At 41.2% G+C, this 14664-nt stretch overlaps 1 protein-coding gene across 4 annotated transcripts in view; it reads left to right on the forward strand.

The window, feature by feature from the left end:
- The window catches only part of WDFY2 (WD repeat and FYVE domain containing 2), a 64562-nt gene that overhangs the window by 30001 nt on the left and 19897 nt on the right, over window positions 1-14664 (forward strand). For 2 of the 4 annotated variants that reach the window (XM_085536227.1, XM_015851861.3), the window contains 2 exons: window positions 10217-10284; window positions 14560-14633. In XM_085536227.1, the coding sequence (XP_085392353.1) occupies window positions 10278-10284; window positions 14560-14633 (81 nt within the window). In that variant the 5' untranslated portion in view covers window positions 10217-10277. Of the gene's footprint in view, window positions 1-9869; window positions 10088-10216; window positions 10285-14559; window positions 14634-14664 lie in introns of those variants that run through there. The other 2 variants (XM_085536228.1, XM_085536229.1) reach the window with 2 other exon arrangements.

Genomic DNA, 14664 nt, shown 5'->3' on the forward strand with positions numbered 1-14664 from the left:
AGTAAAGAAAAATGTCTCCAGGCTTTTAAGTGATTGATTTAGAAAGGAAGAGAATAATGGACTGACTTTCATGCCAACGTATCTTAAACAGGTTACTAAATTCTCCAGCAATAAATAAATAAACTTGGGAAAAGCAGAGACAAACACTGATCTTTTATGTGAGAGAAGCCTCTTAAAGATTGCAATGCCAGAGAGGAAAAGATGCATTTCTGAAATGATCTGGCTGTTGCACTTCTAAGAGCCTTTGTTAGATTGCGTTTATGTATTTATACTGTGCAGTGCAGATGATGAAAGTGCAAACAATCCATTTGTTCACATTTGTGTTCAGGGTCACAATTGCTTCGGGTCTTCCTTATAAACTTACAGTTGCCGTTTATTGGTGTTGTTTAGAGTAAGCTGTCCAGCTCATCTGTTTTAGGGGTCAGATCCTACACACAGGACAGCCCTTTCTAATGCCTGAATGATGTTCTCCTTCTGCCCCCTAAAGTGTAATAAAAATTGATTACAATAATGTTTAGCTTCCACTGACTTCTGAGTAAATTAATGGAATAGTTCCCCCAAGCTCTCTTGCATTCCCTCCCTCCAGATGCTCAGTAGCTGGGACATCCCCGAATTAAGTAAACTGTTTAATCTGCTGAAGGCTGTTAATGATTTACATTTCTTGATAACTACTCACGGATTGTGTATGTTCCCTCCAAGATCCATGTGTATGCTTGATAAATAGAAGAACTCTCATGTTATGAAATGCGGCAAGGACTGCCTGGACTGTCGGGTTGTTCCACTTGGGTGTCTTCATCATGTCTTAAATACCAGAACAGAAGAGTGGGAGCAGAAATTGCTCGACCAGCAGAAAATGCATAGATTCTGAAACCAAAAGAGTATTTTAGCTTGTGTGGAGCATTTCTCATGGCTTGAGTTAACTGGGCAAATCCTATCAGTCTTTTTGCATAGTGCTTAGCTGTCTGTAGGGGAAACTGTTCCTCTCTCCCATGCCCTCCCTTAAGAAGCGATCCTGTCTGACCTGTGAACAGCTGAGCTAGAATTGCAAATCTGATCTAATTTTTCAGGCAGTGCTGAGCCTGCAAGGCAGCAGAATCATGAAAGACCTTTCCTTTATTTACTGCTGTTAACTCTCTCTCTGTTCATTTTTCCCCCAGCAAAAGCTTTGAGCTGATTTTATGCTTCAGGATTTACTTCCCCAATGGGTGGTCTCTAGCTGGTTTCCACTTTGTATTACCATTTTAAGTCTGGTGTCCTCCATCAAGGTCAGCGATGGCTCGTGTCTGCTTCAGTCTGCTGCCATCCTCTGGTTTTGACGGCCCTCAAATAGCCCAAAATCATTTGCATGCCTTTCTTTTCACAAGCTATGCCTATGCTAACCAGTAGTATCCTTCTGGAAGGCAATGTCTCAGAATAAAACAGTTTGGAAAAAGCTGTGTTCATTTGCATGTAACCCCTCTGCATGTAACTCCAGCCACTGTGAAAATATCTCTTGAGCCGAAGATCTGTGTTGTGTATTTGTCCTGTTTTACACCAAGTCACCCTTTCCTAAAAAGAAATCACACAAATAACCCTCCTGTTGCTAGAAGAATAGCCTACTGTCTCCAGTCTCTATTATTCTTTATAGTGGATTGTCCAGTATGTTAATAGTAGGAACATAGAACTGTATGGTCATTAATGTTGGAAAAGATCATTAAGGTCATCTTTAACCACCAACCCATGTCCACTAATCATGTCCCTCACTGCCACATCTACATGTTCCTTGAGCACCTCCAGGGACAGTGACTCCTCCACCTCCTTGGGTGGTGGTGGTCCTTGCTTTGAAGTATTCTCCCTTGAATCCCTGATTCTGGCGAGTACATAAATATTAATACCTTTATTGTTATCACCATGGCTAGTAGCATGACTTTGTAAGCAAGTATTGCTTTTGAACTTCCAGATCTTGCCTTTTATATCAGCTTGAAATAAGATTTAAATGTAGGGGGGCTGCAAAACAAAGAAGCTGATCCTCAGAGCTGATTTTGTCTTCAGACCTCAAATCTGCTTCTCTCAAGATAAGCCCACTGCTCCTCCAATGAATGGCAGCAACAGAGATCTGGAGAATGCAAGCAGGGACAGCATCTGGGCCCAAACTGCAGAGGATTCCTCTTGTAACTCTCTAGGAAAAAAAAGGAAGATAAAGTAGCAACAAGGTGCAGAATGCAAGGTGCTGTAAGTAGTAAAGTAGTAACAAGATGCAGAGAGGCTTTAATATTTAGTGGTATTGCAACAAACAGGATACTGTCCCTCACTGAAAAGCATTAGTTATTTATAAGGTAGCAATCAGATAACTGAATTGGAGCTGCTGCAGGCTTTATTGATCTGGTGAATGGGTGACAGTCGCTTAAGCAGTGGCCTCTTGTCAATACGCTGTTCTTCCACATGTCTTTGCAAAGGTGCACCGTAATCTGTTGCACCATTTCACAGGTTTAAATGATATTATTTTCCACATCCAAGGATGGAGTTGGCCTTGTGCACTCCCCGTGCTTATGTCACAGACTTGCCTTTCTGGTCCCACCTTTTCAAAGGAGAAAGTATGACATGTACCATCAACCTTTTCCTCTGGCATGATTGCCTCTGCCTATTGCTCTCCTATATTGTTTTCTTCCCACCCTTCTTGCAAGGAACATATGATTCTAGGATTGTCCATTGGAGTTGTAGCGGGTGAATCCTCTGCTTCCTGCCAGCCTAATGCATTCTGGGCCAGTCTGCTGCTCTAAACTAGCAGGTAAACTAACTGGATCTGGGGAGATGGGAAGAACTGAAGGAAAATGTTTTAAGTGGATTGCAGAGTATTGTAGAGAGAGTCTGGTGTTGATAAATATGCATTATTCTTTTATCCACCTTCTGTACATTTTTAAACAGTGCCAGTTTGAATTGGAAAAAAAAAAGAAAAACAAAAAGCCATGCACATCTGTTAAGTATACAAACACTGCTGGGGTACTTAAAGGGGGAAGATGGATAAAGGAAAGAATGATAATGCTCTTACCATTCATCAGGTCTGTCTGAGTCTGGATTGCTGAATCTGATGCAGAAGATGCCGGTTCAGACGGGATATTGCCTCATTAGAGGGATTGGAAGACAAGTAGGGAAAACACAAGAACAGCTTTCCCAAGAGACTGGGAAGACTGATGACATTAAAAAGGAAGCATGTAAGAATTACAGAACTGTGCACAGCAGTTAACCTATGTAGAAAGTAGAGAAACTTCCAATCTCGTAACACAAGAGCAGGAGGATGTGCCATGAAATCAGCAGTTAACTAGCCTTAAATGTGTAAAAGGAAAAAATCTGAGAACACCTTGCATGGCACTTTAGGTCTGCAGTCCCTGTGCAGCTGAAAAACAAACGCTTAAGGACTAGGTTGGATTTGTACTGCTTTGCCTGGCTCTCTGTCCCTTGTTACTGGCACTAAAGCTGCTGGGCTTGCTTCTTTCCATCTTAGATGAGTACTGAACACCCCGGCAAAGCTGTTCTGCTGTTCAGACCAACAGGTCCTGCTGTTCTCCTAATCAGAAGTTCCAGTGTCTTCTGGCAGACTAAAACAAGTAGGAGCTGGCTTTGTGTGAGGACATTTGTGAGTCAGGCTGCCCTCAGAATGAAGCTGTAATGAGCAGAAAAGCTGAGGGAGCGCTATCACCCATGAATCAGGGTTCAGATTCAGTGGGAAACTGGATGAACAAGAAATGGAACTCTGCAGAACTTCCTTGATATCCCAAGGACAGCATTTCCAGAAGCATCTTGGTGTGGCTGCAGAGCAGACAAAGACATTCCAAGTAGATGTTTTGCTCTGTTTGGAAAAACAGTGACATGATTGTTCATTGCTATTTGAAAAACAAAGCCCAGCTGTTTCAATAAGTCTTCAGCATCTACAGCCTTGTGTGAATTGCTTATTGTCCTGCTTGTTGGCTAAGGAACTTACCTGTACAGTACAGATATGAGGCTTTTCTATTTGTTGAGCAGAAAATAAGCCCAAAAGAATAATTAACTGAAAAGAAAGTTTGTAGGAAGGGGGGTCTTTTAGGTCAGGATACAATCGATACTGTACTCAAAGAAAGAAAACAAACTCATAGAAGCACATTTTCCCCTACGGCTTTATGCTGCATTAACTATACGTTAGATACTTATCTTAGTGATGTTAAAAGAAGAATGCTGTCAGTGCTTTTGCATGTCCTGTGCTCTTTGTCTTTTAGCGGCCATAACCTTATTTCTGGTACACGTATAGTAGGATCCACAAATATCTGCAATACGTAGAATATCCTTCAAGAATAGGTCAAGTAGTTTGGGATTTAATTTACTCTCGCACATGTCTTATACACAGAGATAATAATGCTGAGAGAGGGCATGATCCTAAGGAAGTAGAAATGTGGGATCCTTCCCTGCAGTGAATATATTATTTACTACATGTTTCTGTTAACTGTATAGTTAACCAAGGGAAATATTTGTCTGAAGAATAAATTGTAACTGAAGGCTATGACTGTGAGCCAGGATCTCTTGTCTTCTAGCTCCCTTTATTACTTGCAAGCTTTGTTCTTCCATGCTCCCCTCTCTTCTCAGGTCCTGTGCCGTTCTCATGGATGCCATGATATCATTTCTGAGTGGAAGGTGAACAAAGAATAAAACTGAGGGAATGCTCACAGAGAACTTCAACCCTACACTTAACCACATTTCTGGATAAAATTCACTGCCCTACAGCATTCAAGCAGGAATGTGGTGTGATCACTGCACTGCTTCATATTTGCAGTGATTTACAGTGCTTCTGTGGGGCTGCTGAAGGCCTGAGGCAGCTCAGCACCTCGACCCTTGTGCTGCTAACCTGCAGATACCATGGTGTTATTCTGTAGTTGTGACTTTTGGTCCAGTTTTGATCACTCTTTACTCATCTACAGTGGAAACTGGTCCAAATCTGATTTTGCTCCAGCAGAATGTAGGCTGCTTCCAGGCATATGTGCTTGGGTAACTGGAAAAGTCACTGAACAGCACTGCTCATTGTCCAGAAAACTGAAGAAAAAATGATGGGAAACGTTTCACAACTGAGTAGAAAAACTGTCATGTTGCTATCATTTTTTTTCTAAGTAATAATAATCCACTTCTCCTAAGGTTGTCTCCTACGAAGCTGTGTTTTCTAGTCACTTCTCACAGAATAAAATAGCCCTCTTTGTAAGCCAAGCTGTGTTAAAAAGGTGTCTCTTCCTCTTAAGACCAAGTACCACTGATGGTCATAACAGTTGGTTTTTTTCTGACTTGTAGTTGCAGAGTTGCACATAACCTACCAAAACTTCATTTTTTTCCCTGTTAAGCAATATGCATTTGCATTTAGTTTACGACAGCATAAATTAAATAGGGAAATAGCAAAGCAAGCTTTAAGTTAGAACATTGTGCAAGCAGAGTGTGAAGTTTCAGCTCTTCTTGAAAGTGGTTTGAATCTCTTCAAACAAAGGAAAATCACATCAGCTCTGAGCTTCATTCCCAGACTCTTCCACTGGGCCTTCCTAAGGAGAGAGGAACTAGCAAAGTGCTTTGCAAGTTCATTAACTGCTGAACTGAATTTACAGAACTCTTGTATAGCTCATTCCCTGTCTCCTCAGAGTTGCCTCAAAATGTGACTATGATAAAAAATATTATCAAGCATATGTGCTTCAGTTTTTATAGTATCCTGGGTCTTGCTGTGATGCACAGCAGCAAACTGTATGAGTGACTCAGAATGGATGAGGCAAGAGACATTAATGAGGAAGATTATGATAGAAAGTAAAGACTTATTATGACTATGACTTTTAGGTTGGATATTAGGAAGAACTTCTTTACAGAAAGGGTAGTTAGGTACTGGAATAGGCTCCCCAGGGAGGTGGTTGAATTGCCATCCCTAGTTGTGTTTAAGAGCCGTTTGGATGCGGTGCTCAGGGATATGACTTAGCGGAGGGTTTTTAGAGTTAGGGTACTATGGTTAGGCTGCGGTTGGACTTGATGATCTTCAGGGTCTTTTCCAACCTGGGTAATTCTATGATTCTATGACTATTTAGATTCAATAAGGAGAAAAATCAGCGGTGGCAAAAATCATATCCATCGCTGATGATCAAAAAAGCCCATGGCTGAGCCCCCCATGGGTGTTTCTCCACTGCCCTACTCTTTGCACCTGGCTGAAGAGCTGCTTCTATGTGCCTGAATTTTAAGTACTGCCTCTGGCATCATTTTTATATGGCAAGAGGAGAAATGAGATGTCTGGACTTTTATTGACCTCTACCTGACAAATGGTGTTCAGGTCACCACCATTAGAAACCCAACCTGCTCTTTTATTTTGAGAGGACCCAGAGGACAGCGAAGGATGATTGTACACCATATCGCACTCTCAGCAAGAGTAGAGTTAGTAAACATAATGATTTCAGCTTAAATCTTAAAGTTCATTCAACAAATCCACTAAAAATGAGGTGGAACCTGAAACATGTCCTATATTGTACGGCTCCTGCAGTTCAGGGTTGTATGATGGCTTTCATGGGGACCATAATGGATAAGCCTGAGAGGAATAATTGTGAACTTCCCTGGGATGGTGGCAGAAGTGTTTTGTGTTTTGGTTGCTTGGTTTGGTTTCTCTTGATTGTTTTTTTTTTGTTGTTGTTTTTTGTTTTTTGTTTTTTTGTTTTGTTTTTGCAGAGGAACATAGGATGGGGGTCTGTAATATAAACTTACCCTGGTGCATGAGATTTTGGCTCTCAGTCTTGATAATTACTTTGCTTTCCCTGAAACAGAGACTGGTTTGGAAATCAGTTTCGATTTTAGTTTTTATTCTCATACGCTTGCTTGCAAAATTTATCAGAAATGAAACTGTCTGTTACTGATCTCAGCATACCAGTTCATGAAGTGCCCCTAAAGTGAAAGGTCTTTTATTCTTAAAGAAAATCCCAGGAGTGGCTTATGTCATAACAGGTAGGAGCCAGCATCACTTCATGTCTCTTACCCATTAAAGTGCCCAAAGAACTTCTGGGGTGATGGGCTGTGTAGATATAGTATCTTAAATGTGGCTGTTAAATATCTTCCTTTATTCTACTTCTCGTGATAGTGTCTCTCTGTTAGAGGCAGTAAAGGCCTTTCATTCAAGGCCAGGCTGGATGTGGCTCTGGGCAGCCTGGTCTGGTGGTTGGTGACCCTGCACATAGCAGGGGGATTGAAACTGGATGATCATTGTGGTCCTTTTCAACCCAGGCCATTCTATGTCTTTATGTCTATGTGTCTAAAACTGTCAGTTCTGTGCTTGCATTTTAAATACTACTATTATCATGTTTATTTAATAACAGTGGATAAAGAGTTTGCTGTTTCCAGTCCAGTTATTTAGTTTTCAGAGAGGCATTTCTATAATTCTGAATTGTTCATTATTTTATACTGAGGAACAGGTGGCATTTTTAATTCCTTTTATTTCAAGATAGAATTAAAAATACTGATTGCTGGAAAACGTGCATGCAGAAGGCTTCACAGAAAGCAGCATGGATAAAATTAAACTCTTCTCTCATTGTCTGACAATTAAATAGCTGGCTTTGAGTTTTAAAGAGTTTTCCAGAGAAGTTTCTTTTCCTGTTTGCAAACTGCTCTGTAACTGTACTAAATCAGCTCTGTGGTTAGGACTGCTGACAGAATGGGATGTTTTTATTTTTAACCGTGTCATATTGTTAGCACTGGCAACCTCCACCCCTTTCCAAAGAGCAGGAGCTGTAATGGGGCAGGCTTTGGTCTTTGGATAAACCCAGTGCTTTAGGGTGGAATGGAATGGAATGGAATGGAATGGAATGGAATGGAATAAATAGCATAGCATAGCATAGCTTTTGAGTTGGAAGGGACCCATAAAGGTTATATGGTCCAACTCCCCACTGCAGTGAACAGGGACACCTACAGTTCCATCAGGTGCTCAGGGCCCTGTCCAGCCTGACCTTGGGTATCTCCAAGGATGGGGCATCCACCACCTTTCTCGGCAACCTGTGCCAGCCCCTCACCACCCTTACTGTAAAAAACCCTCTTCCTTATGACCAATCTGTATCACCCTTCTTTTCGTTTGAAACCATTTCCCTTTCTCTTGTCACAGCAGACTCTGCTAAAGAAAGAGTCTGTTCCCTTCCTTCTTATGGCCCCCCTTTAGATACTGAAAGGCAGCTCACAAGTCAGCTAGGAGCCTTCTCTTCTCCATGCTGAACAGCCCCAGCTCTCTCAGCCTGTCCTCATAGGAGAGATGTTCCATCCCTCGCATCGTTTTTGTGACCCTCTCCTGGACACACTCAATCAGCTCAGTGTCCCTTCTGTGCTGAGGACTCCACATCTGCATGCAATACTCCAGGTGAGGTCTCACAGCTCACAGCAGAGGGGCAGGATCACCTCCTTCGCCCTGCTGCCAACACTGTTTTGGGTGCAGCCCAGGATATGCTTGGCTTTCTAGGTTGCCAGGGCCCACTGCTGGTTCATGTCCAGCTTCCCATCCACCAGTCCCTTTCTGGCAGGGTTGTATTATATCCTTACCTCCCCCATCTATTTTGTACATGGTAGGATAATATCTGCGTAGCTTGTCTCATTTAAAAATAAACAATCTCTATTTTGAAAGCAGTAGAAGAGTATTTATTGTTTTGATAGGTTTTAAAAGTCTTTCCAAGCCAATTCACTGGCAACAGAATGAAAGGGCAATTCATTTCCCTGGCAATGCCAGCTGAATCGCTCCAGAGCAGCTGAAGAATGGATCCTCACCTGGTTGGGTGCTGGTTGCCTCCCAGTAACCATGCAGCCAGCAAGTGCTCTTTGTGCTACATAACCATAAAACTAGAGGTTTTCATTCACGCTTGTTTTTTCTCTGCATTCTTTAGAAGCTTTAGAAAGTTCAGGGTTTCACATCTGGCGGGTCATACTGTTCCAAGTACACAAAGATGTGCAGAACTGCAGCTGAAAAAAAGATGCTCTCTTCTGAGGGCTTTTCTCACATTCAGCTGTTGGTTCTTCAGCCTGAGCCTGCTTAGAGAACAATGCTGATTACCCAGAAAAGGTTAATTAACTGAGGTCTACTTTTTTGTCTTTCAATAGCCCGGTGATCTATGAGAAGGAAGTTATAACCCATAAGGACTTTCGTGCTTCTGTGTCTACTTACACATAGATTTTGGTAGTCATATAACGCTTAACATAGCTTTTAAATAGTCGTTTTAAAGATAGGGATTGTAGTCATCCTTAATGTTAAAATAAATTGTTAACAAGACTTTTTGTTCTTCCTTATTTAAAATGAATTACTGGGGAGAGAAGTATTTCTGTAACAAGTTACCTGAACGGGCTTGCTGATTATGTTCACTTTCAGATGCTTCAGATAACATCTTTTCATGCTGTTGGTTCTTATGATGTTTTTTTTTTCTCATTTTGCACGAGCAGTAATGGAATAGAAATATATTTATATTATTAATTCTATATTAATAGAAATATAATTTATTGACAGGGCAATTAAGTAGTTTGGGCTGCTTTATTACATCATGTGACATCTTTGTTCTTATCTTTGGCGTGTGTAGTGTTTTGGATCAACTTATATTAAATTGTATTAAATATTGCTGTAAACTGGCTAAAAAGGACTGGAAACTGCATTCTCTGTGGTATGTGACATTATTACCATGTACTCCTCTTCCTTAAGTAAATAATACCGAAGGCTGAAAAAATAAATATTAATGACCCAGATTTGACATCAGTTTCACATCGTTGGCTCAGGAAACAAGTGAAAGACATCTTGTGTGCAGTGGGTGTAGATGAGCTGCGTGCTGTTTGAGTGATGGAGGCTGCAAATATGATACCAGTGTGAGCAAGCAAAAGTCTGGGAAGGTTTTCCAGCAGGGGGAAACCACTGATGTGTTTGTGGGGATGCTGGAGCACTGCAGAAGGTCTGGTTGCCTCTGTTTGAAGACAGCAGCTCTGAACTGACAGAGCAGAGGAAGACTGCCAGGCTGCCTTGTATGATGTGTTCAGCTTGGTACTGCATGGTACCAAGGAATGAGCTACCCTCATCATCATCATCATCTGTGCTTGATGTGTAGGCCTGCTGTCGGAGTCTGTGAGTTTCCTTCTCTGTGTCATAACTTCATTTTAAACACAGTCTTGTGCATTCAGTGCCACTGGTTTGTTTTCATTCATGGATACTTTTTTATTCTTCCTCACGTGCGTTTTGTTTGTTCTTTCATAGGACGGTTCGTGTCTGGCTGAAGAGAGACAGTGGACAGTACTGGCCCAGCATATACCATGCAATGCCATGTAAGTATAAGGAAATGTTCATTATCTACTGCGTAATTGCACAATGTCTTTTTTGATTTGATGGAGCTTAATGTTTTATGTCCGTTTGCTGTGGGCTTACCACTCCATATTAAATTCAATGCTTGAGTAGTTCTCATGGTTTCTGTGAAGCTTTACCAAGTTGCATGCTAATGTTCCCAAGAGGCATCAGGGATTACAGCAGCAAAAGCATACAAAAGTGCTAGGAAGGGACAAGCACTTATGTGAATATGGATCAACAAATGTGGAAGCTCAAAATGTAGTCCTGTGTTCCACCACTAATGGAGTCCATAAAGCTTTGTAAGTATCCAGTATAAATCACTCTGCCCTTCCTACTGCACGTGCTCAGGCCATTAGAGTACAATAGTAAATGTTTTTATTTGATAATAACTTAATATCCTGCAGTAGCTAATACAATAGAGGGGATACTAGACAGAGAGGGCTGGTTTTCCAGTGGAGAAGCAGAGTCATATTACCCCACAATTAGATGCAGAAAACCAAGCTTTCATCATGGATCTCTCCAGTGTAATCTGCTGTATGTCTTCTATCCCAAAGAGAGAGTTCATGCTTTAAAAGAAACTGAAGATTAATGTCCTTTTTTCATAGAGGTGGTTGAAGAGGTTACTGCCCTGTCATAACCTGTCTTGAGTGCAGGCCATCAGCAGCAGAAATATGCTGATGCTCCTCAGTTAACTCATATGTGCTGGGCTAGCTTGTTTCTGGAAAGCAGATCAGGGAGCATTTATCAAGTCCCACTGAGGCATTCTTTTTGGAGAAAGTAGAATTTAAACTAGCATAGTTAGATTTGTTAGAGGATTTCTATTTCCGTGATGCATAAAATGTTTGATGAGTACAAATGTTACACAGTTCTAGTACCATGACATCATCAGTTTGGGGCTGCGGGGTGGCTTTGATGTTTGCTTGCCTGCTCCAGGAAAGCCTTCATTTGCTAAATAGAGGGGAAGATCTTTTCTTTTTTCTTTCCCTGGACCTGTCCAAAGAGGTTTGCTTCCCACAGGCAAACTGTTATGAAGTGGCACTTCTCACTTTAAAATCATCTTAGCTCTTCTGCTGGTCTTAGAGAGGCTGCATGATTGCCGGTAATAATAGCTGCATTGGAAAAGATTGAGTAAATCCAGACCCACTCAGATGGGGCTATTAATCTGAGCACCTGATGCTGTTCCTTCACTTAAGGCTGGTAAATTTTTGAGTCATGAGACATTTCCATTATACTGAGTTATTCACCAGTTTCAAAAATGATCAAGTATAATTAAACATTAAAGCAATTCCAATTAAGTTATCAGCTTTAAAATCATAGGGAGGGCTCTGAGTCAGCCTCTGCATGGGTGTACATTTACGTTTTGTCTGTTTCTGCATGGATCACCTTTTTTGATTGTCCTCCGCTTTAGGTTCACGTTGTTTTTTGTTGTCTAGAGAACAGAGGTTCTTTGCAGAAGAAAAGTAGCAGGCATAGTGATGCTTTCATGCTGCTTAGCAAGCTGTGAGAGTGGCAGTCCCACCTACAGATGACCCATTAGCATGACTCATGGCTGGTTACAGTGCTGCGTGACCCACACCCTTTTATGATTTGTTGTCAGGTAGCCTTAATAACTGAGTTTGCAGCCCGGGTACTCTGGGATGTGAGGAGGATGAGGCACTGCGGCTGAGCCAGACATGTGCTTTGGTCAGGTTCTGCCACCCAATGGAGCCATCAGTGTGTTCTGAATGCTTAGGACTGTAGATTCTTCCGACCAGGGACATATTTGCTATTCAGGAGTGGGTTTTCCTCAGTTAGAGTTTTCTGCCCAACTCTTTTGAGAAAGAGTTTCTGGGCAAGTTAATTCTCATGGTTACGTATATGATTATTTGTTAGTATCAGTACAGGAGGCAAAAAAGCACCTTTACACAAAGTTATGAGAAGGTATCGTAGTCAATACAAGAGAGCTTTGCATAAAAACAAACGACCACAATAGACCCAAACCCAACCAGAAAAACCTCTGTCAGATGGAGAACTGGGTAAAGGTTTTATTGTTGTGGAATACCCAGGGTTTGAGGCAGATAGTACATGGCTTTGTGATGGTCTTTTTTAGCTAACACTTTGCTCTGAAGCAGATGGTCAAAACCGTGCAAAGGAAAACACAACCCTTAGGTCTTCCACTGTGCCGCTTCTGGCACTCTGAAAATGCAGATAGTTTGTATTTCTCTTCCACTTCTGTCAGATTCTAATTGAGGAGACTCATTGCCTCAGTTTCAGTGTGTATTTGCACTATATTGAAGATAAAGAATCACAGAATTATCAAGGTTGGAAAAGACCTAGAAGATCATCTAGTCCAACCATTACCAATACTTCCCAGCTAAATCATATTCATCAACACAACATCCAAACGTTTCTTGAACTCTCCCATGGTTGGTGACTCCACCACCTCCCTGGGCAGTGCATTCCAATGCCTGACCACCCTTTCTGAGAAGTAAAGAATACAGCCAGACTTACGTGTCAGGAATATCCAGCCCATGAGATCAGATCAAGCCTCTTGCAGTGTGAAATCCAAGTCATAGCTAGATGTTAAAGTAGAGAGTCTTCAAAGTGCTGTTGTTTTTCCTGTGTATTATTTTAAAAGGCTCTTTAACGTCTTGGAAAATTAGGGCTTTTTTTTACTTTTTTTTTCTTTTTTTGTTCCCCTCCTTATAATGATCCCAATTCTTATGTATCTGAATGTCACTGTCAAACTTTCATGTAAAGTATAAGCTGCTGCTGTCTGGTTGCAACTGGTACCATTTCAATTCCATTAGTGTAGCTGGGACTGACGTTCATTTTTCCAAGAGTACATGTTATTTAAGGATTCCTTTAGGAAAATGATTATAGCGAAGTATCTTCACACTGCTGTGGCAAGGTACATGTGGGTTTGGAACTCAAACGTGACCTTTGTTTAGCAGAGTGTCTCATATCTTGCTTGCACCTTTTGTATCTGAAGTACTTTGAGCTATCTGGAAAAAGCATACTTTAAATAGTTAGTTTAACTGAGAGTTTTTCTCTGTGCACTGTTTGTTATCTTCAGTTACTGATGGTTTTTCAATGTATGCACACAGCCTGACATTTTACAGCTGGAATGTTGAATATGCTTGTTCTGGTATCAAGTGCCTTTTGAAAGGATGTGGTGTTTACTTTGGGTTGCTTTGTATCTGTCAGCTTCCCCTACAACAACCTAATTCCACTGTGACCTGGAAGTCTCAGTATCGTAGCAGTGTCCCACCATATATGAATATATATGAAGTCTATAGTGACAAAACCACTGCATGTAACCACAATGGAGAGGAGAAACTAAGAAGGGGGGTAATAGAATTAAAAGCACATCTGACTGCACTCAACATCTATTACACAAATATAGTTTAATCAATGCTCTTACCACTGCAGAAAGGGGATGGATGCCTGTCCCTAGTTGCAGTGATCACTAAAGGTTTCTATGGGGACAGCATGCTGCTGTGTTGGGTGGTAGAAGCACCCCCCGCCTTCTGAATGCAGCCTCATGGTATCTTGATTAAACCAAGCAGACCACTTGAGTTATTACAAGAAAAGTCTGTTTTTACCCTGTATGTGAACCTCTCCATATCCTAGAGAGACTGATCTGTGAGCAATTTAAGAGTATACCCTGATATTTATTAGTCTTGATGTAAGAATCAATGGCTAGTTTTCCATAGAGTCTTGTATTTTGGCCATAGTATGTGATACTGTAATAATGTTGTCTGGGAAAACGACCAGAGAGCAGTAGGACTGACTGCTCTTCATACTGGCTGGTAGGTCAGCTCCTGTTAACCACCATTCTTAGTACAGGTGTAGGACGTGGGTCTTTGACAGCATTTTCTTTTGTTGTTGATAAAGGCCAGGCAAATGGTTTTGGTTTATTTTGTAAAGACTGCCTTAATTATTCAGCTAAATAAACCTAACATTTGTACTGAAATGTCAGGTACTGCTCATGTGGATACACCAGCACTGTTCTTGTATAACATGCCTCAAGCCCACTTTCAGAAAGCACCAGTAAGGAAAAATGAAGAAACTGGAGCAATAAATAACAGCTAATCCATGTCCTAATAGGATAGGATTGAATGAATTGCACAAGCACTGGTTTCTCTTTTAAATGTTTGTCTATTGGAAGGGGGCAAAATGAAGCACCGTGAAGCATGCTGGCTAGATTTAGGCTTTCCAGAACTTCAAGAAAATCACAGTTTTGTTAACTTCATCATCATGTTCATTTCTTTCAGCTCCATGTTCATGCATGTCTTTTAACCCGGAAACCAGAAGGCTGTCCATAGGTCTAGACAATGGTACAATCTCAGTAAGTACATACAAAGATTTCTAGTTGAAAC

Source organism: Coturnix japonica, chromosome 1 (genome assembly GCF_054131305.1).
Source record: "Coturnix japonica strain WE chromosome 1, WE-NBRP24, whole genome shotgun sequence".
In the NCBI taxonomy this organism is placed as follows: domain Eukaryota; kingdom Metazoa; phylum Chordata; class Aves; order Galliformes; family Phasianidae; genus Coturnix; species Coturnix japonica.